Source organism: Cryptomeria japonica, chromosome 6 (assembly GCF_030272615.1).
Source record: "Cryptomeria japonica chromosome 6, Sugi_1.0, whole genome shotgun sequence".
In the NCBI taxonomy this organism is placed as follows: domain Eukaryota; kingdom Viridiplantae; phylum Streptophyta; class Pinopsida; order Cupressales; family Cupressaceae; genus Cryptomeria; species Cryptomeria japonica.
In genome coordinates, this window is record NC_081410.1 from 213282468 (window position 1) to 213306522 (window position 24055).

Below are 24055 nucleotides of genomic sequence, written 5' to 3' on the forward strand. Positions count from 1 at the left end.
CATAAGGCAAATTTAGCCATCAATACTTAATTGAAATTTAATTATCAGTATGACATAATTATTAATTACAATGATAAATACCTTCAAATTATTTGTAGTAAATCAAAAGTAAAAACATACATACAATAAAATAAGAATTGAATATTTTTAAGTAAAGTAAAACTTAATATAGAAACTTACATACATCCATGCAAAATATGAATTGTTTTTTTTATTTTAAAACTATTTAAATAGTTTTATTTTAATTATATTATTTATTTTATTTTTATTCAAAACTATTTAATGAGAATTTAATTTATTTCAAAATTATTTAATTTTAATTTGGAACATTATTCAAAAGCCCTTGGACATGCTAGGAGCTGCCACCCTAGATTTATGCTTTCATTTTCATTTTTTTAAATATATCTTTATGCTTTTAAAATACCTTTAAATTGAAAAATAAAAGGTTTTTTTTATTATAAACAATGAAAATCTATTTTCTACAATTCATGTGTTGAAGTGTCTATTTTATTTGCCAACAATATTTCTATGGTATGGAAATGCCCTTAAATTTATATATAAAAAAAATTGATTGTTTTTCTGCATTTTTTTACGTTTTTTTGTAAATCTGATTTATCTTGATTTTTTCAAAAAATCTTATACTTTTGTTTTGCCGATTAATTCCCCAAACGATTAATGCTTCTATGGTTCCGATTGTGTCATTTAGAACAAATCTCTTTCTTTCTTTGTGAATACATACGTGGGAGACTTGGGACAATCAAAAGGTACAGTCAGAAACCCTAGTTGCAGCAAAGTGAGATGAGCTTCTGAAAAGAAGGGGCTAATAAAATCATTCCAGGGAGAGCCCAATTAGTAACAATTGATAAGAACATAATCAAAGTGAATTAGAGAATCAAAGAGTGAAAGTTACCAAAAAACAAAAAAATAACTCAAAAAGGTGTGAAAAGATCTTCCATTTCAGAGGTCTAGTGCCTCTGTGAGTAAAGTACTACAAACAAATGGGCATAGGCCTCCTTCCACTCTTGTGCTCATAAAACTCTAAATGACAACTCACTTCAAGAGTGATCAATTTGACCTCTTTTTACCATGTAATGAAATCCCAAAGAATCTGACCTAAAAAAATAAAGACCTAATTACCAAAGAGTCACCTTGGTGAGGGATATAGCTAATAATATAACATATTTGCAAGGCTTGAATCACCAACTTCACCAATTGAATCTGAGCTAAAAACATTAAAAGCCTAGTTACAAAGGAAAAGCTAAGTTACAAAGGAAAAGCTAAGTTACCGATTCGCGTACGGGTACGGATACGGATACGGATTCCTGGGTATGGGTATGCCCGTATATATATATATATATATGTTCAAACATCAAAATTATAAAATATAAATGTCATGTCCCCTCTTTAGCTCTGTCTAGCAGAGACATGTGAGTCAGCTTATTATGGGGTCGTGTAGGCTGACAGGGTTGGACAGAGACCCGGTATGGTTATTCAGTGTTGGAGACTTGGTGTTCTAGCAGTTATTGATCAATTGGGAGACATTCCTTGTTTTTAGGAGGCAGTTCCTACTTTTTAGGAGGTTTGATCATGCCCAAGGTTGGGTCTCCATGAGATGCCTCTTTGGGTTCAGTTTCAGAGAGATTGGGCTTGTTTCCTAAATTTTAGGAGCATCCCTAGATTTTAGGGATGAGACTACCAGTGAATCCTTGATTTCCGACTTCAGTCACAGACAGGTGACAGGATGATTTTAGGGTTTGTAATGTCAGTTGGGCATTTTATGGCTATTTGGGTTATATTTTTAATATTTCCTAAGTTAGCGTTTAATAATTAAATAAGGCTAAGTTGTTAGCCATTTTGGAGTAATAAGGGGATTTTTGGCCTCATCTGGATGCGCACCCTATTGTGTGATAGCTCGTTGGAAAGATCTTGAAATTCTTTAAATCTTTCTCTTTGGTCTCAGGGCAATTCAGTGAGCGGATTTCTATCTATGAGGAAAAAGGTCATTTTCTAGTAACATGACCACTTTAAAATAAGAAATTATAACATTTCCACTAGACCATGCCACTTGGAGATAATTAGGGTTCGATTTGCAATTGAGAGGGGTTATAAGGGGATAGGAGCTTCATTCTATGATCATCTTTTGCATATTTGACAACTTGTATGAATTTGCTCTGGAGAGCGATTTCTAGACTGGGACGCAAACCCCAAGATTAGGATTGGCTGGGACGTAGCCCTCAGCAATCTTTGGCACCGGACTTATATGGCATTGTGCGTGGTGATTAAGGACAGAGGCATCAATTCTCAGTAGGGTTTCAGCGTAGCCTACCATCTTTCCAGTGGAGACGTGGTTCATTGCAGCTGGAGGAATGCCATTTGCAGCAAATACACCACGTGGTGTATAGGGTATTGCTTGTATTCACTTCCAGTGTATGTGGGTTTGGAGAACATTCTTCATCTTCCAGTTTGACTTCGAATTTGTATGAGAGCTTGGGAAATACATTGGATTCATTGTTTGGCTTTGTAATTCAGACAAATCTGCCTGGTACGATTTGCAATAATTCTGACTTTTGCTGTATAACTCATTTATTTCAGTATGGCTTCATATTTGCTGTTATCTATTCCTTCCTATGCTATAAAACAATCAAAAACACAAAAGTAAACAACCCTTTCTGCACTTCTATCTAGTTCTGTAAGAAAAACTTAAATAAACAGGAAAACAGAATTAAAAATAAAAAATTACAGCAGGTTAACAGCAAAGATCTATCAGGGATCTTTCAATAAACTATATTAGTGTATGACTATAAGAAGAGTGATACTCAATTTCATAATTGCCTATAAATATCAATAAATATAAAAAATAGAATATTTTGATACCTCATTCATAATTTGCAAAAATGAAAATACTCGTCTCAAAATGTCATTACACAATGAAAATTTAAATTATAATCAATTTTAATATTCATGTTCTTCATTAGAAGTATCAAGGTCAATATCAACATTTGGTTAAATTTCATTTGAACTACAATCAATTGGATTGCCATTACCACTAGTTGTGTCAAGTGCAGAAGCTGGTTCAATTTCATTTTTCAAACATTTGACAAAATGTCAAATCATTAACAACACAAGGAAAGTGATTTCACAAACATAAGCAAATAGCTGCTACATATGCATAATGTAAATCAACCAAAATCAATCTTAGTAATGCTGATATAAAGTTTACTAACCCCATGTTCATATGTATAGCTGACAAATGCAACTGAAATGATATTTAATTGCTTGCTTGCTAGCATATTCTGATAGAAAATGATGTCACAAAGTTGTGGGAGTGAAACTGAGGTTTTCGTTTATGAAACTATGTTTGGGTATGGCCCTTGGTACTTCCTAGGTGCCTGGGTTCTTTGTGGGTCCTTCACAAAAGGATCCATAGAGAACCCAGGCACCTAGGAAGAACCCAAGCCGTACCCGAATCATGCTCATACCTGAACAACACCCGTATCAAGACCTGAGCTAAAACAGAAGAACCTGATATCTTAGAGGAAAAATAAAACACCTTGGTAAAAATTTTGTTCTTTAGCCCATCCCTCAATATTAATTGCCTTAAACTTGAAAATACCTGACAAATAATGGAAATCATTCTTATTTGTGCTAATGTGATTGCTACTTCAGAATTGTTTATATTACTTTTCCACTAAGAGTTAATGAGGGATAATTTTGTACAAATGTGGAATGTTCATAAGTTTTTTTTTTATAGAGGCGCTGGTTGGTGGTGTCTTCTTGTTTGAAGAGGTTTGTTTGCCAAATGGATTGAAACTAACTTGCAATCATTATGTTTTTTAATCCTGTTTTGGCAGAATTTGCCTTTACTTAATTGTGGAGGTGGTGGCACATGTGGTACATGCATTGTGGAGGTAATAACTAATATATCTCTTTAGGTATAGCTCAAGTGTTATATTATTTTAATATTAAATGGCTATATACTAACAACATATCTAAAGTTTTTCAGAAATGATCCATTCTAATGTCAAATCATCGATTGTTTGGATTAAGAAACACAAAAATATAATATGATTTCCATCTTAATATCAGTATAGAGACATCATAAATAACTAGTTTTTGCAAACATTGTCCTTTGCAATCCTCAAGCCTATAAATACAGACAAGAATTCCGCTTTATAAACTGTAACACACCCAAATATTCCTAAATACAAAAAAGAATGTCTTGCTTCATCGCACAATTGATCAGTTCCCCGTGTATTAATTTTTGACCTGGATATGTGAGGCAGTGAGATAGAATGACATAAGACAAAGGAGTTTTAAGAATAGATGCCATCTAGAGCTCTTAGGGACTTAGCTTTTCTCTCTTAAAATTTTAAAAACACCCAACTTAAATTCACCAACCAGTTAAATGCCCTTATCCAAATACAGTCTGTCTTAGGGATCATACACCTGAAAATCGCCTTGCTAACATTTTAATTTGTCAAAACTTGTGGGTGCATTAACCTCCAAAATTGGGATGGGCTGGGTTGCCTTAAGTCCTTATTGAGAAGTTGTTGTGGGTTGTCTTTCATGGCCATAGTTGTCTTTCCCATGGGCGCCTTCCTTTTTGCTTCCTCACTTGTCCCTCAACCTCCTCAGCAGCCTTCCGATTTCTCATATCATCCTTGATGACCTCTGTTTGTCTATTTGCTGCCATCCTGATGCAAGAGCATTCCATCAAACTACAAGATGAATATCTAATGCTGAATGATTAATGAATAAACTATATTTTTAGGGAGTAGAATAAAGCAATAATAGAGAAGGAGATTTTTTTGTCTAGACAAAGAATATAGTAAAGTGGGTATTTAGTTTTAGGTCTATATTTATCATATATAAAGCATTAATTTTCAATTTTATATGGCTTTATGAGCCAACTTTTACTAAATTTTTTTATGTAATCTTTTGAAAAAGACAAATGTAGAGAAATACAGAGAAGTAATTTGTTTTTTGTGTGTGTCTCCTTTTAATTAATAGCATATGTCCCCATGGATTGCTTTTGTACTGTTTGAGATGCCAATGTACTTAGTTCTGAAACAGAGCTTCTGTCTTGGTATGAAAGCCAATGATGTTTTGTGTGCCACCGTTCCTGCTGAATACCATTGCCTCATTGTTTTGTCCTCTCTGCATACATAGCAGACATCAGAGGCCAAGCCAATGATGCCAGCTATTTTTTGATTTGGTTTTAAGGGTTGGAACAGTTCTATTCGTGTTCCCCTTTGCATTTTCAAAATTAGAAGTCATCAATTTGCTCTTTTTTCACTTGCATATGTATTGGAGATTTAGAGGAAAGAATACTTCACTGAAGGAAGGAAAGTACCATGAAAGGGTCTTGAAGAATCAAGGGCAGGAGATTTTCCTTCAGTGTATGGCAATTCTCTATTGTCCTGAGCTATGGTCTACTAGGGTTTCTCCTATATGTCTCAAATTCACCAACAAAACTTCACCAAAAGTGCTTAAAGCCAAGGGGGTTTAATGTGCCTACAAATCAACTTCAAGTATATTTAACCTTATCTCTTTCACAGATTTGATTTTTTATTGTATGCTTTGTATTTACATCATTACCGTGTGTCCTACATTTATCCCTCAGCATAACTGTCTTTCTAAATTTTACATTATTAGCTGTTATTTACTTTGTTTCCCAAGACATTAATAGATTGTCATTGTGTGCTCGCTGTGAGAGACCTTTTACCTTTTTAGAAAGAGATAATTTATATTAATGACCACAAGTGACCAAAAAAGGTCAATGTTACCCAAAAAATCAACTAAAGACAATAGCAAGAGGGAGCCAAAAAGAGGCTTCATAGAAGCCAAAAAGTAAAAGATATCTAAAAGAAAGAAAAACAAACTATAAGGCAATTTGATGAACAAATGAATACTTATCTTGTCATAAGGGAAAGAACCTATGAATTTAACAAAATGACCATAAATAATCTACAATTAGTCCAAAAATTGAAGAGAAAAAGGAGTAATCCCCAAAGAAGATAGAGTTGAGGATGCTATTTGTTGGGTGAATTGGATCTCATTTGTATCACTAGAAGAGGATCCTTTACCCTCATTGATAATAGTGAAGGTGCCAATACGAGATGTGATGATGTTCCTTTTAGAGTGCCTCAAGCATAGAGACCCTAGCTAGATGAGCCTTGGGGGCATCAAGAGCATTGTCTTGAAACTAGGTTTGAAGCTCTCCTAACATTCATAGCCATCCACCATCTAAGAAATTGGTGAAATACCTAAATATAAGAACTTTTGTAGGAATATGAAACAACATGAATGTGGTGCCTTGAGTGAGAGAGGAGGGGTACCTTGGCTTGAGTGAGTGCAGAATTAGTGCTTGTAAAGGTACGTGATCTCATTCATTTGTCATAAACTTGGTGTTTTTATTTGCACCTTTCAATGACACAAAATAGAAAAGTGTGTATAGTAGAATTGCTCTTCAAATTAGAAGGGGAAGCTCTATATAACAAAACTATTCAAATTTGAACAGTATGTACTTTCTATTTACAATTTGTATAATGTTTTTTGGGGTGGTTCATGCGTAACAAACAAAATCAAAAGTGTTTCCTTGAGCATAGAATAAAATCAAAGTTAAAATAAGTACCATGTCTGTGTTGTTCAATTGAAGATAAAAGACTAAGCAGTGCACTTGGCTTATGAAATCTTCCATGAACTAATGAAATCTTCTCAATCACTTGCTAAATTGCTTAGTAATGTCTTGTTTTAGTTACTCATTGACCTGGCTAGTGATGTTAAATTCTAACTACCTATTCAAATGGTCATTGATGTTTTTTCTTGGTCACTTGCTGAATTAGCTAGTGATGCCCTATTTTAATCACCAATTGACATGGTTGGTGATGTTTTTGTTCCAACCACCTACTAAAATGGTCTTGATGTTTCTTCTTAGTCATATGCTAAATTGGCTGGTGATGTTTTGTGCCAATTACATGATGGAATGACTAGTGGTGTTATGTTCTAGTGACTTTCCAAAATGGTTGGTAATGTTTATTTTAGTCACATATTGAAATGGCTAGTGTTGTTCCTTCTCAATTACTTGTAAAAATGGTTAGTGAGTTTTTGTCCTAGTCACCTTCCAAAATGGCTAATGATGTTCTATACTAGTCACTCAATAAAATGACGAGTAGTATTCGTTTTGAGGAGTTTGCTGAAATAGTGAGTGATGCCCTATCTTAGCCATATTCCCTATCTTAGTCAATTGCTAAAATGGTTAGTGATGTACGACCCAACAGTGGTCCTTCTCCAACATAGAGGCATTTTTCGCATTCACATATAGGTGCACTTAGATTCATCTATGTATGCTAGTGTTGCATTGTCCTTGTGATCTTGAATCTTTAGCATATCCAACATTTATGGTCCTTGCCATGAGTAGGTTTGGAAAGGTGTGTGCATCTTCATCATTGGAAAGGTACATATATTGAGTCATTGATTTGGTCGATTTTGTTTTGTTGTATTTTAATTTCTTTTTGCCATATGTTTTCACAAAGCACTATCACCCATTACTTTGCATAACAAGTAATGAACCTCATGAGGGCACAATTTTACACTTGAAAATGACTTTACGGACATTTTTTTTCAAGACTTGTGGGCACATCAACCTCCTAGATTGAAATGGGAGTGTGATGGCTTAAATGCTTGTTGAAAAGTGGTTGTGGGTTGTTGTGTGGCCATGGTTGCCTTTCTTGTAGTTGCCTTCCATTTTACCTTCTCACTTGCCCCTTGTTGTGACCATTTCACACATCGCCCCATTGCAAATGGGGACCCCTGCTTTTTTGCTTTCTAGGGTTTGTTTTCTAGGTCTTTTAGGGTTTTGTCTGTCAGCCTTTAACTTTTGAGTGTCGCCAAGGGGATCACCTGGATAGCAGGTTCTGCTTGAGTGAGGTCAAGTTGATGAGTGATGAAGTCTGGAAAGTCCTGATCCTGAAATTTGGCTAAGTCTGGAATGTCCTGATCCTGAAATTTGACTAAGTCTGGAAATTGAAAATCCTCCAAAAACTAGATTTTGCAATATAGCTCCTGGAGGTCTGAAACCACTCTCAAACATCCTGAAAGTATATATGGAATATAACTTAAAGTATATCACTTATACTTAAATGTTATATTCCATAAAATTATCCTGACGGAGAGTTCAAAAAGTCAAATTTCGCTCCTGACCCTTCCTGAGGGTCCAAAGAGATTTTCGCTCCTGACCCTTCCAGAGGGTCCAATGCGAATCTCGCCCCTGACCCTTCCTGAGGGTCCAAGGCGAAAATCAATCTAGGACTCATTCCTTGCCTTATTTGACCAAATTTTGACTTGCAAGGCATTTTGAAGGAAAAGTTGGAAATGTTTGTAAACCTAGAAAAAATGATGGATTTTGGCCAAGATTAGGAATTTCGCTCCTGACCCTTGCTGAGGGTACCGAGCGAAAATCATCATAAACTTCATTTGCCACCTTGTTTGAGCTTGAAATCTTGTTCCTGGCTTTGAAAACGATCTTACCTTGCCCTGTGAAGTGATTTGAAACTTAAATTTTGAGCAGTTTAGCCTAGATTGTGAATTTCGCTCCTGACCCTTGTTGAGGGTCCAGAGCGAAAGTCTTATTTAAGCCTATTTTGTCACTAATTTTGGCTAAATTTTTATGTGCAGGGTCTCCTGGAAGGAAGGTTGAACATCATTCAAAGGTTTGGACGCTTGCAAATTGATGAATTTTGGGCAATAAAAGCAAATTCGCTCCTGACCCTTGCTGAGGGCCAGGGTGAAAATTTGAATTTCTCTCATCTTGCAACGAAAAAAGTCAAGTTTTGGACATAGATGAAACAAGGACATCTCCCTTTACCCACCTGAGAAAGTGTGAATTTGAAAAAGTGAAGGATTTTGTTGAAAACTTAAAATTCGCTCCTGACCCTTGCGAAGGGTCCAGGGCGAAAATCTTGTGGGAGATGTTTTTTGCTTAGTCTTGGTTGAATTGGAATGTCAAAGAGGTTTCAAGGTGAGAAATGAAACATTTTGGCCTAAATGGCAAAATTCGCTCCTGACCCTCTCTGAAGGCCCAGGGTGAAATTCTCAAAAACACCTTTTTTGCAAAGTCAAAATGATGTTCTATGATTGGAATGGATGTGAAAAGGCATGTTTTACCCTTTGAAGATAATTTGGATGGCGAACAAGAAGCAAACAAGCTAGATAAGCAAAATTCGCTCCTGATCCTTACTGAGGGTCTAGGGCGAAAAACCTAAAATTGGACTTTTTCCTCCAGAATTGAGCAAAGCTAGGCCTATGAATAAGCTTGAGATGATGTTCTAATGCCTTGGAAAGTGATTCGAAGTTAGAAGAATGAAGGAATATGCCTAAAATCAAAAAGTCGCTCTTGACCCTTGGAGAGGGTCTAGGGCGAAAATCATAAAACCAACATATTTCCTTCAAGATTGTGCTAAGGCAAGGTTATACTAAGGTAAGAAAGGCCTTCAAAGACATGATGAATAAAGATTTGCTTCCAAGAATTGATGATCCTGGGCTAGGAAGGAAAAATCGCTCTTGACCCTTGGAGAAGGTCCAGGGCGAAAATCTTTCAAACACCTATTTTGCCTTGCAGGAACAAACCAAGCTTGGATGGAGTGAAAGAAGAAGACCTTTGCCTAGCCTTGAAGGGTGGATTCAAGAAAATGATGGAGGAGTAAGCACAAATTTGGAAAATCGCTCCTGATCCTTGCTGAAGGCCCAGGGCGAAATTATTGTCAATCTTCATTGTGGCCTTAATCAAACATTGATATTCCTCAAACCCCCCCAAAATTGCTAAGTTCGAGACATTTGGAAAATTAAATCAAATTCGCATTAAATTAGAGGCATATTTAATTTAATGAATTAATTTTTAAGCCTTGAAATAATAAAGAATTCCATCTTGGAGGCATCTAAAATTAATTTTTTGAATTAAAATTTGCTAGTGAGCGCTCAAAGGCATTATTTTGCCTTTATAGGCAAGTCGGCCCACCTTTTTAAAGAGTTTTTATCTATTTTTTTTATCCCTTTTGCCAAGTCGGCCTTGGAGGAAAGAAGGTGAGCGCTCTATATAATGGAGGTGCTTTGTTCAAGTTTTAATCATTCATTCATCCCTTTTTAAATGCGAAGTTGAAGTGCGAATTGGAGGAGCGAAATATAGCATGTTGGAGGCGAAATTCTACCAAGTGTGGAGACTAAGGAGGGTGAAATTCATTTTGAAGGCTAATGGAGGCGTAATTCATCCAAGGGAGGACTATAATCTAAGCCTTGTCCATCAAAATCCGGTCTTCTTTCATCATTTTTCAAGGTTTTGTAGTTAAGCATTCAAGGAGGAGGTATGAAGAAATTTTGAAGTTCTTATTCAAGACTTACTGTGATTTCATAGCAATTTTGTAAAGTCTAAGTCTTGAAAATCCAATTTCCATTCATAATTAATTTGAAGATGTATAATTCTTGATTTATCATGACTTTTTCAAATTAATATCTTAAGTTATACCTTTGAAAGGTCTTAATTTATACCTTTGAAAGGTCTTAAGTTATACCTTTGAGGATCTACAAGTTGGCAGGCTCTCATCAAAGAAGATCCGGTCAAGGATAAGGGCGACCTCCTCCAGTCTAGCATCGACAAGGACGGCCTTCTTCGGACAAACATCATCAGGAATAGCCTTCTCCAATCCAGCATTCCAAGGCGAGGTACATCATCATCCTGCACATCAAAGACAAAAGAAGTTAGAGCAAGGGTTCGTTGAAGAAGCAGATAGTTTCAGAAGAGTTAATTAAAGCTAGCTTCTCAGCAACATCAAATTGGCATCAACCAAGTGTCAGACGAGGTGGCATCCCAGTCATCACTTCTCCAGTTGGTGTGGTCCACCTCAGCATGTCCAGATTCAATGTACCTAACTCATGGGAGGTGGCACAAACTTCGATGCACCTACCCCCACTATCCATTGGTTGAATTTTCCAGAGAAGACATGTGTCCAATTAATACAATTATTTCATTGGTCAGAATTGAGTTTGTTGTAACAAACCCTAATTAGGGTTTTCATTGTAGAATCTTGGCCATTGATCTCAAATTGGTCTTAGCCATTGAATTGTATTATGGGCACTATATAAGCCCCGACTCTTCATTTTGTAAAGGATATAGAATAGAAAATAGTTAGTCAATAGTTAGAAGGTGGGTAGTCAGTTGATAGAATAGCAATTAGAGGAGAATAGAAAGAGAAGGCAAAGATTGTTGCCAAGACGTTGTTGTAAAAGACTTGTAAAACTTCATTGAAGAAATGGTGAAATTTATGGGTCGATTCAACAATTTGCATGGTCTCTATACTTCTCATATTTGATTTCATGTTATTAGATGAGTGGAAGAAATGTGTTTGATTGATGGTGGAATTCGTATATCCATACTACTAGCAGTTTGTTGATTATAGACTTGCCTTGTGTAGTCAACTGGAATCATTCAGCTTAAGCTTAACTTCAATTGTCGCTTCTTCATTGATATGCATCAGCCTGATGGTGTCTATGCCTGTAGTGATGATCTGAACATCATAAAGCTTTCCTTCGAAGATCGCACCAACCTTGTGGAGATGGTCCTCGGATGTCAAAACAAGACCTAGTTAGAATTTCATCAAAGATCATTCATTGCTCCTACATTCTTAGTATCAGAATTGGATCCTTTCCTCGCCCTCGTCTTTTTCCCTTTTTTCAAATCTAAGCTAGTAAAATCTTGTGTTCCAGCAATATTCAAAGCAAATCAGACGTTTAGGTCGACAAGTGTAAGTCCCCTTGTGATTCCAGCAAATCACATCATACCACAGAGAGCTTATCCACACGTAGAGATCCTACAGCAAAGAACCTTGAAGTCATCCCGATTGATCCTTTTCGCGATATCTTCAGCATTCGGAGACTTTATTCAAGAGAGGATAAGGTACCTTTAGGTATTTTATTTTGTGTTCGCATGTGCATAAAAAATACATCAACACCCCTTAGTGTCCTTTCCAAGCTTTTAATCCCTAGTGTCATTCGTCATTACCTTTGTTTGTCCCTTCATGCTATCTCCTTCTCTATTGAGCATCGTCGCCCTCTATTGGTTCCTCCTTGCTACCTTTGTGATTGTTGAACATCACTAGCTTGGTGAATGATGTTTTGTTTGCTTCCCTCAACATTATTGTCTTGATTGATGGAGTTCTTTTGTCCTCCCTACCTAGTTGACATCAACAATTAGTGGCTATTTTTGGGTTTTATTTTTTAGGGTTGGGAACCATCTCTATAAATTTCTATTCGCCAATAGTGGTCTCATCTACTATTAAAAGACTAGAGGAAGGACTACTTCATCAAAGGAAGACAAATAGAAGGAAAGGATCTTTGAAGATTCAAGGGTAGGGGAGTTTGATATATGCCAAGTCTCTAGTGTCTATATCTATGGCCAACTTGGGTTTCTCCTATATGCCTGGACTTTTCATATAATCACCTCTCCACTAGTGCTTCAGAAAAGTGGGAGGTTAAAGCACTTGGAAATCGACCCTAGTAAGTATCTCTAACCTTTCTATTACGTAAGTTTGATTTCTCATCATATGCTTGTCACTTGGTTATTGTAATGTCCCGTTTTAGGAACAATGCAATATAACCACAAAACGTAATACTTTGATACCACTTGTAATGTCCCTTCTAGAATAATTTGTTATTAAGAGACCATTACTTCAATTTCTTAAACTTACTATAGATTATAATATCAAATTTATATAATGAATTATATAATCAATAGCATGAGCATAATAAATTGTATATTGACACTTTCAATATTGCTTGCTCTTCCTAATAGATACAGTATATATGAATGCTAAGTGAACGAGTCTTATAAACTTTCCCTTTTACCTATGATGAGACGGGATGTAGACTGGATAGATAGCTGTCTTTGATTAGATCTTTGGGATTATGCTGTTGGTAATCTGTAATATCCCTTGCTGTTGTATGACTGAATATGTTTAATTTTGTCTTCAAGGAATATTGTCAAACAATTATCCTTCAACCCTTAAACTTGCTGTTACTAAAATCTGATTGCTTTCTTGATGTTTATGGCCCAAGGAATAATATCAAACAATTCACATACAAACATTTAGCTTGCTGGACTGAGTTATCAGTCTGATATAACTGTGTGTTATTGACACCAAGGCACAAAAAATGCTTGCAAACGATTTCTATAATATCTAAACTATAGACTCAATGCATAAATGTCTTCTTTTGATCTTTCCAGGGCATATATATGAATTTCAAAAGTCAAATGTGTACCTACAGCCAAGAGACATTTTCACAAACACTTGACATGCAAACTTAAGAAATAATGAGTGAAGTATACTACTGCTGCAACTAATTTCTGATTTTATTTCAGACTTCATAAATAAACAATAACTATTATTGATGCAGGTACAAGATGTTATTGAAGAACTCTAATGGCTGACTTCCAATTTCTGCACACTAGTCCTCAGAAAATTAGACCTTACATTAGCAAATACTGAACAAGAACCTGGTTTAAAGATGCCAAATGGAAGATGAACCCCGGCGATCATGTATGATGTTGTCACAACAATTTTTTGAAGGCTCCAAGAATGAAATCGCCCCACTAGGAGCTGGATGCTCAATGCCCTAAGTTGTAGATGTGATAATACATAATTGCAGCCCTTCCTCCCCTCCAAATGATTGATGGAATGATTGCCGAGGTCAGCCGAGTTGAATGATCAAGTGCCCACAAAATTCCGAGTCTTCAACCACAAGTTATGAGCAAAAATAGGAGATTAAGTCTGGTTGACCCTCATGACAGACCTGTTATGTGACCGAATTATCCTTACAAATCACCTCCAACAGCTCCTTAAGAAATCGCCTCTCTTCCTTAAAAGTGCAGATTGAAGCATGAATGTCAATTGACCATATAGCTGAAGTATTCTCACAATCTGACTTCCATGAATGCTGATGCCAAATACAATAAGCTCAGATATGAAGGACTGAAGTATCCCTCACTCACAAATGCAACCCTTCGGAGGATCTTTCACCACCTCAGTTCTGCGAATCAAAAGGAGGTACCGTTCCCAATGACCAATAATGGTAGAAACTCAAGCTGGTTCCTTCACCACAAAGAACTCCAAATCAAATATCAAATCCTCAATGATTAGAAGCTTAACTTGACCTTCTTTTATACTTTTTTCTCCAACCTTTCAAGAAGCTTCTAGAAATGATGTTAAAATAATATTATTTCACTTAAGTGACTTTTACGATATAATATTAATTTAAGTCACTTTATTAAATTAATTAAATATAAAGTTACCTTTTGATTTTTATTTATTTGATAACTTTATAAATAATTAACTTAATAATTTTTAATTAAAATAATCAATTAAGCTATCCTTAAGAAATTCCATTAATTGGGACAACTTAATTAATTAAATTAATTAAATTATTCTGCCACCAAAAATGGGGACATTACATAATCTTCCAATCTGCAACTTGCTTCAATTGCTTTTCCAAATATGATGATGAACTATGCAATGAACTTGTTGCTCCTGCTGCTGTGTCTGATATAGTCAATAATATCTGCAGGTCTGAAAGTGCTGTTTCTGATACATTGCTGACTGGATTATGCACACAATATGGGGCCTTTGACCTGCTCACTATGAGCTTTTCCAGAACTGGAAATAAATGATAAAATACCAAATCCACCCTCCTTGAGAATGGGATTCGATCTGGATTATATATCTTGTAATCTAAACAGTTGCATCCCTTGGATATCTTAAGACATGTCTTTCCCAACCACGTCTCTCCATAATAGATCACATATTGCATCCCTTGGATATCTTAAGACATGTCTTTCCCAACCACGTCTCTCCATAATAGATCACATCTCTTCAATATGTTTATGGTAAATGGATTATTAAGTCATTGCATTATTTGATAACAAATCAGTTAGCTATTGCCTTTACTTGTAATCACTCTCTTAGCCAAGAATGTTATTTCTTCCTAACCTCTAACTGGAGTTTATTGTCTTCATCATCCATAAATAGTTTATTGTTTGTATAGTATTGCAGCTATATCCTCCAAAAGTATATGGAGAACTTGTTATTATAACTTGGTGGTAGGATTTGCTACTATTGATTAATTGCTTGTATGGGTCGTTGTCTCTCATGTTTACTATCGGTCTTTTAATACTTCGATATGGCTGTTTGTAATGAATAGCTAGTCATATGGAAGTCTTAACTTAATCGCTCCATACCATTCTTATTACCCATCAATCTTTGTCTTAGTTTTAAGTCTTGCCCATGATTCGTCCATAGTGATCAGCACTTATGATATTTATTCATGATGCTTGATGGTTTATGATGATTCCCCTTATGCCACGATCATGTGTCCTGCTCTTTATCGATATTCTTGATATCTTATGATAAGCTCCTTCTACAATGTTCGTATTAATATTGCTGCCTTATAATATTACTCCTGCTGACTTCTTCAATACCATTTAGTAGTTTCAGATGTTCTTCTACAACGGTGGGTTACATGCTTATAAGGATTGCTTCATCCAATAGTTAGCTATCTTTAAATGGTGGGGATATTGCTGATTGCCTTCGCTACTCGTAGGAGACTATATGGTTGACGTAATGATCATTAGGAATCCTTGCTAAAAGATCACTTTATCTCCTTCTGACATTAGAATCTTACTTACAAATTCATCTCCATAGGAGACTTCTCGAATTTGAATGATCTCAGGAGGTAATGCTTATAGGGACTAATCTTAGAATGATTGTGTGGGTTGGACTTTGATGGGGACATCACGGTTATTGCTTGCTATTTATTTTATTACAATGTTTTAATACATTTAGGCCTTGGCTTAGTTGTCCTTTACCTTCTGCCTTTCATTTAACCCCTACTTAACCATGTTTTTTTGTTCTTTTACCTTGTCCAATACCTTGTGTAGTATCCCTTTCTTATGTATGGAATAATTGATGATTTTGATTCAAGGAATATTGTCCAACAAGTTACATACAATCTACAACTAAGCACTTTACTGATTTGCAAAGTATATAGGAAACATATATCAATTTAACTACCAAGGGAACAACTCAATTTTTCATCAATACTAGAATTGACATTATGTCAAATAGATGTCATACATGCTTCAGAAATATGGGAGTTTGAAGTATACAACTGTTGCAATTAATTTCTGATCACTATTTCAGACTTTCTAAGATAGACAATGACATTCATTGATACATGAACAAAGATGTAAGTTTGCAACTGATCTCTAAATGGAACCCTGACAAGATAGTATTCCAATTAAGCACACCTGAATTGGCTGAGTACCAATTCCGAAGAGCAACCCTTCAGAGGATCTTTCACCCCCTCAGTTATGCAATCACTTGGGAGGTATCGTTCCCAATGATTCAGCTGAATACTTGTAGACCTTCAAGCTCCACAAATGCTCAAGTAGATGCACTAGAGAAAAATAAACTTGGATGCCAAATGAGAGACCCATGGGGTCTATTTATACACATAATAGAATCTTCTAGAAGCCTCTTAGTCTTTCTAGAAGTATCCATAACTTTCTAGAAGTATCCATAATAGAATCTTCTAGAAGCCTCATTGCACTTTTTAGATAAAAGGTTACTTCATAAAATAAAAAGTGCACCTCAATTTAAAAATATAACATCTTGGCCCCAAATAATAAAATATAATGTCTCCAAGAGCATAATGAGCCATCCATTCACCAAATAAACGCCAAAATGACTCTCTCACCACAACCATCTGCCTACGAGAGTCTGGAATAGGCAAACCCACGTAAAGTGTCATGTCATACTAAAGAGGGGACATGACAGTCCGCCCCTCCTGAAATTGCTTGGCCTCAAGCAATCTCAATGCAGGATGCTGCAGAATGGCTTCACCCTCCCAAGTAGCATCCTCAACAGGTAGATCCTTCCACTTAATCAGGTACTCTCTGATCACTCGCCTGCGAAGCTGCTTCTCTCTGCTATCCAAGATGGATTCTGGAACCAAGATCAACTTCCCCTCATCATCCAAGGGAGGTAATACTGCAGAAGGCACCACACTCTGACCCAACGCCTTCTTGAGGCGTGACACATGGAATACATTATGCACTCTGCTATTTGCGGGAAGCTCCAACTCATAAGCCACCTCACCAACCTTCCTGATAATCCTAAATGGTCCATAGTAACGTGGCTTGAGTTTCTCTGCACCACTCTTCTTGAGAGTGGACTGCCTGTATGGCTGCAACATGAGGTAAACCATAGCATTCACCTCAAAACTGCGCTCAGTCCTCTTCTGGTCTGCATATTGTTTCTGCTGGTTCTGAGCTCTAGCAATATTGTCTCTGAGAGTCGCAACTATGTCCTTACTCTCCTGTAGTAACTCACCTGCACTAGGTACTCGACTGTCACCCAACACTAAATCCAAAAAACCGGGTGCCTCATAACCGTAAAGTGCCCTGAAGGGTGTCATCTGTATGGTCATGTGGTATGTAGTGTTGTAGCAATACTCACAGAGATATATCAATCTGATCCAAGCTCGCTGCTGAGCTGCCACATAATTCCTCAAATACCCTTCCACCCATTTGTTCACAATCTCCGTTTGACCATCGGTCTGTGGGTGATAACTGGTGCTAGGTGTAAGCTCAGTGCCACACAACCGGAATACCTCCCGCCAGAAGTGACTCATGAAGCGGCTGTCCCTGTCACTCACAATGTTCTGAGGCAAACCGTGTAATCTGAAAACCTCCCTGAAGAAGACCTCTGCCACCTGAGCTGCTGAGTACGTAGTAGTGATAGGGAAGAAGTGAGCATATTTTGTCAGCCTATCCACCACCACATAGATACAATCACGCCCCTGGACCTTGGGCAAGCCCGTGATAAAATCCATGGAGATGCACTCCCACTTCCTGTCAGGAATAGGAAGTGGCTGTAGGAGCCCTGCTGGATAAGTGTGCTCTTGTTTGTTCTGCTGGCAAACAAGACACTCACGCACATACTGCAAAACATCAGCCTTAAGCCCCTTCCAAGTGAACCGCTCCCGAACTAACCTGTAAGTCTTGAAATACCCGGGATGGCCTGCTGTAGGTGAATCATGGAGTGCTCTCAGAATCAACTGCTTCACTTTCGATTCTGGGACTAAGTAAATTCTGTTCTTGTAAATGATCAAATCATCTACAAGAGTGTACCTGTGTCAATCGCTGTCCCCTCCACTATATCAGAGGCCCATGTGTCTTTGGCATATTCTGCTACAATCAAGTGTCGCCAATCCTCTGATATCTGAATCATAGAAGTGAGGTGTGGCCTACGAAATAAAGCATCTGCAACAACATTCTGTGTCCCCTTAACATATGTGATATCAAAATCATAGGCCTGTAACTTACTCACCCACTTCTGCTGACGATCATTCAGGTCCCGCTGTCCCAAAAAGTGCCTCAAACTGTTATGATCAGTTTTAATACAAAATTTGCTGCCCACAAGATACTGTCTGAATTTGGCCAAGGCATGCATGATTGCCAACATCTCCTTATCATAAATGCTAAATGATCGCTCAGGCCCCCTAAGTTTCCTGCTCTCATAAGCAATAGGGTGCTTGTCCTGCATGAGTACAGCACCAACTCCCTCTCCCGATGCATCACATTGAAGCTCAAATGGCTTCGTAAAATCAGGCAGTGCTAGAACTGGGCATGTAGTCATTATCTCCTTGAATCTCAAGAAACAATCCTGTGCCTCCGGAGTCCACGCAAATGCCCCTTTCTTCAACAAAGCCGTCATGGGTGCTGCGTGCCGTGAGTAGCCATTGACGAATCTGCGATAAAAACCACATAGACCAAGGAACCCCCTCAACTGTGTAAGGTTCTTTGGTGGAGGCCAATCAACAATAGCGTGGATCTTTTCAGGATCCATCCGCACTCCATCCGCACTAATGATGTGTCCTAAGTATAGAAGCTCAGTCATGCCTAAATCGCACTTGGACTCCTTAGCATACAAGGACTCCTTCTGCAATATGCTCAATACTATCTCCAGATGCTCAAGATGTTCCTGCCATGATCTGCTGTGTACCAAAATGTCATCAAAGAACACCAGTACAAATTTCCTTAGTTGATGGTGAAAAACCTTGTTCATCGTGGACTGGAAAGTGGCAGGTGCATTAGTCAAACCAAAAGGCATGACTACAAACTCAAAATGCCCACAGTGACATCTGAAAGCAGTTTTCTCAATGTCCTGCTCTCTCACTCTGATCTGATGATATCCTGATCTCAAATCAATCTTTGAGAAATAACAAGCCCCATGCAATTCATCTATCAACTCATCAATGCGTGGGATAGGATATCTGTTCTTAATGGTTCTCTTGTTTAACACCCTGTAATCAATACACATCCGAAGAGTACCATCCTTCTTTTTAACCAAAACAACAGAAGATGCAAAAGGTGACTTACTGGGTCGGATGTGTCCCATTGCTAGCAACTCCTTGATGGTCCTCTCGATCTCATCCTTGAGTCGCTTTGGGTGCCAGTATGGTGTGATCATGACAGGCTTAGCGCCTTCCTCCAGCTCGATAATGTGCTCAATGCCTCTGTCTGGTGGCCTGCCTGGTGGAATCTCGCTGAATACCTTCTCATAATTGATTCTCAATTTCTGAATATCTGGATGATATTCAGTCTTATGTTGCCCCTCCTGGGGAGGCATCAAGGTGCATATTGCCGCCCACTCTATATCATCATGCCTGGCTAATCTCTCCATCCGCCTAAATGAGATAGTCCTGATATCACCATTACGGATAGCCTTCAGCACATGAGTCCTGCCATCCACCTCGAATCGTATCTCCATATCCTTCAGTCTCAGGGTAACCTCCTCCAAAGAATGTAGCCACTGCATCCCAAGTACTATGTCCATGTCACCCATGTTGACCACATGGTAATCCGCCTTGAACTCATAGTTGTTCAGGCGTAGGGGTAGATCACACACCATCCTGTCACATCGAAGTGTATATCCATCAGCCACCTTAACTCTCAATCCCTCAAACTCCTCAGTGATGAGTCCACGTCTCTCCACAAAGCGTGCATCAATAAAATTATGCGTGGCACCTGTATCTAATAGTGTAATAACCTTCTGTCCAGCCAAGACACCTCTAAGTCTGAAAGATCCCTCTCTCTGAATACTAGATAGACGTGCCTCTGGTTCCTCCTTCTGTTCAGCATTATCTACCTCCTGTTCCTACTCTGCATCATCAGGATCATGGTATTCTGAGCTATCTGAGTCTGAGCCCTCGTAATAAGCCCACATCACCCTGTTGGCCTTTCCCTTAGGCCTCATAGGACAGTCATGTCCAAACTCATAGGGACCCTTGCAAAAGAAGCATAACTTCTTCTTACGCAAGTCATTAAGTGTCTCCCTATCCAGGGGTGCAGCTGACTTGCCCTTTGTGTCATCAACCTTTTCCTTACCTTTGTTGAATCCCCCTCTATTATCTCTGAATGATGAAGAGCCCTTCGAACCAAACCTATTTGCTGGCGCTGCAAGTTCCATGCTACGAGCTTTCTTCATGGCTTCCTGTAATGTGAGAGGATCAAAGGCCTTAACCCACCCCTTGAGTGGTTCAGTCAACCCTTCTGTAAATAAAATGACTAGCCTCCGCTCTGAAATATCAGGTACCATTACTGCAAGCTTTTGGAAGTCATTAATAAACTGCTCTAAACCTCTTGTCTGTTTGAGCTGCGCTAATTCCCGGAAATATAGCTCAGGATCCTTCTTATCAAACCTTTCTATCAGCTTATCCACGAACTCCTGGTAAGTGGTTACTTGATTGTGCTGCAACGTGATCATGCCGTGCATCCACCAATCATGAGCTGCCCCGTCCAGGTGTAAAGTGGCATACTTGAGTGCTTCGAATTCTGTCATAGTCTTCAAAGATAAAAAGGTATCCACTTTATGAATCCATGCCCGAGCAGTCATTTTCCCACTTCCATCAAATGTGGGTAATGTCAACTTGTTAGTGACCTGTTGCGATTCACTCTGTTTTTCCACTTGTTTCTGTCTATTAGCCCTATAATTCAGATACCTGTCAAAAGTCCACCCATTCTGTACATATCCTGGTAAATCTTCCCACTCTTGCCTTGCCAGTCTGAGCTCATCTCTAATATCTCTTTCCAAATCATTAGGTGTGGGTGGTGGTGTTTCCGGACGGAATGTAGGACGTGTGGGTCTATTTGCTGTGGTAGACCGTGTTCCCTGTTCGTGTTGTGATCCTGCTATGCTCCTGTCATCACGGTCATCATTATGGTCATTTCTCCTATTCCCCCTAACCAAATGGCACATCAAAGCTTCAATGTTCTGTAGGGTTCTATCCTGGGTTGTGGCCATTTGTTCCAAACGTTGCATAATCTCATCATCCCTCCCGTTTCTAGGTGGGCTTTGTGATTGCCTATCACCCATGTCCTTACCTGGTGTAAATAGAGCCCTGCTACCTCTGTTGTAAACTTGATTGTACGGTGACCGCATAAACCCTATCAGGCTGGCAGGAAACCGCTCTGATACCACTGTAGTATCCCTTGCTTATGTATGGAAGAATTGATGATTTTGATTCAAGGAATATTGTCCAACAAGTTACATACAATCTACAACTAAGCACTTTACTGATTTGCAAAGTATATAGGAAACATATATCAATTTAACTACCAAGGGAACAACTCAATTTTTCATCAATACTAGAATTGACATTATGTCAAATAGATGTCATACATGCTTCAGAAATATGGGAGTTTGAAGTATACAACTGTTGCAATTAATTTCTGATCACTATTTCAAACTTTCTAAGATAGACAATGACATTCATTGATACATGAACAAAGATGTAAGTTTGCAACTGATCTCTAAATGGAACCTTGACAAGATAGTATTCCAATTAAGCACACCTGAATTGGCTGAGTACCAATTCCGAAGAGCAACCCTTCAGAGGATCTTTCACCCCCTCAGTTATGCAATCACTTGGGAGGTATCGTTCCCAATGATTCAGCTGAATACTTGTAGACCTTCAAGCTCCACAAATGCTCAAGTAGATGCACTAGAGAAAAATAAACTTGGATGCCAAATGAGAGACCCATGGGGTCTATTTATACACATAATAGAATCTTCTAGAAGCCTCTTAGTCTTTCTAGAAGTATCCATAACTTTCTAGAAGTATCCATAATAGAATCTTCTAGAAGCCTCATTGCACTTTTTAGATAAAAGGTTACTTCATAAAATAAAAAGTGCACCTCAATTTAAAAATATAACATCTTGGCCCCAAACAATAAAATATAATGTCTCCAAGAGCATAATGAGCCATCCATTCACCAAATAAACGCCAAAATGACTCTCTCACCACAACCATCTGCCTACGAGAGTCTGGAATAGGCAAACCCACGTAAAGTGTCATGTCATACTAAAGAGGGGACATGACACCTTGTCCATCTTAATATCCTTTATAGATTTTATGTTGCATCTCTATAATGTCCCCATTTTGAGTAAAATTAATTTGTGAGCATCTAGGTTAGTTTCAAGTTTTCTTGTAAGCTTCTTGGTGAGTTGGGGAGAACTCCAAACTTCTTGGAGTGTCTAGGGTTGGTTAGCAATGACTTTGGTTTATGCCAATAAGCTCAGTTGGTCGTGCAGATCATTATGTCATTTTTAGAAATGATATTTGACTTTTGGTGGCTTGTCCAAACTTCTTGGACAACTAGTCTATTTTTAGTAAGTCACTCGGTTGGCTCCAATCATCATCCTAAATCTTCAGTATCAACTTGTTGTGATCACAGTTTGATTTTGATGTCATTTTAATGCTTTCCACAACTCGGGTAAAATAATTTAAATGTTCAATTAAGTTTCTAATGTTATATTTTTATAAGTGACTACTTAAGTGAAATAAATGTTAAAAAGGTGATAAAATGTTTTAAAAGGGGACGCCTAGTAGAGAGAAGAGGGCCTTTGCACATAAAATGGTATGAATATTTCAAGGGTATTTTTGAGGGAAAAATGAATTATTATAATTTAAAATTGTATTTTCCCTCCAAAAAGCTATAGAAGGAGTTTAAAGGGCTTATTTTGAAGATAAATTGGTGAACGCTAATGTTATGCTGCTGGAATGAGCTAGAGCTCTTCCAAAGCTTCTTGAGGATGAAAATCCTCTTGGAGTTGCTGTTTTTTGGGACAAAAAAAACCCTTAGCTAGCTCAGTGATAAGCCTAGCTCTTTGAATAAAGAACTCCTCTCACCCTTGGATAAGTGGAAGATGCTATTTTAATTTTCAGTAATGCTTATGCACCCTATAGAATAAGTTGTATTGGCTGGCTTGTTGCCTGTTGCTTTCCTTTCAGTTGCTATGTTCAGTTAATTTTATATTTCAGAACGCCATATACTCTCACCTTGCCCATTCTGAGATCTGGGTGATCAGAAAGTGGGAAGAATTATGCACCGCATCTTACTTTTTGTTGGAAGTTATATTTTCAAAAAGAAATTAGGGGTGTCTACTATAGTCTCCACTAAGAGAGAGCTACCTTTTACCATTGCTAGGTTGAGACTATTAGAGATCTTCATCTTAGTGCACCCATTATGTTTTTAAAACTTGATCTAATTTAGTTATTTTAAATTTAATTTAATTCTGAAATTGAGAAGTGGCAAATAACTACACAAATAATTGTACTTGCACATTGAAGGGATGGGCATCTTCTTATCCAAGTCAAAATCTAGACACTTAAAAGTGCATCTCAACATATGCTAGGATGTAAATGTAAAACTATTGCTTTTCTTTTTCATGCATATGACATGACACACTAGTAACCGATATAAATTGGAGAATTTTTTTGAATCAAAGGCACTTTTAAGGAATGAACTTAATTGTATCAGCAAGTTACATCCATGGGTGATGCTAAAAGTTAAACCTACTTCTTGACCTTATTCGCCATCCTTCTATTGTAGATGGTTCCATGGACATCAAAGAATTGAATAAAATGTAAAACTTGGACATGCAGCTTG

The 24055-nt window shown here is 37.7% G+C and overlaps 1 protein-coding gene across 1 annotated transcript in view; it reads left to right on the forward strand.

The window, feature by feature from the left end:
* Positions 1–24055, forward strand: part of LOC131037999 (photosynthetic NDH subunit of subcomplex B 3, chloroplastic) — a 99732-nt gene that overhangs the window by 23271 nt on the left and 52406 nt on the right. The window contains exon 3 of the mRNA XM_059207309.1: positions 3852–3908. Coding sequence (XP_059063292.1) covers positions 3852–3908 — 57 coding nt within the window. The remainder of the gene's footprint in view (positions 1–3851; positions 3909–24055) is intronic.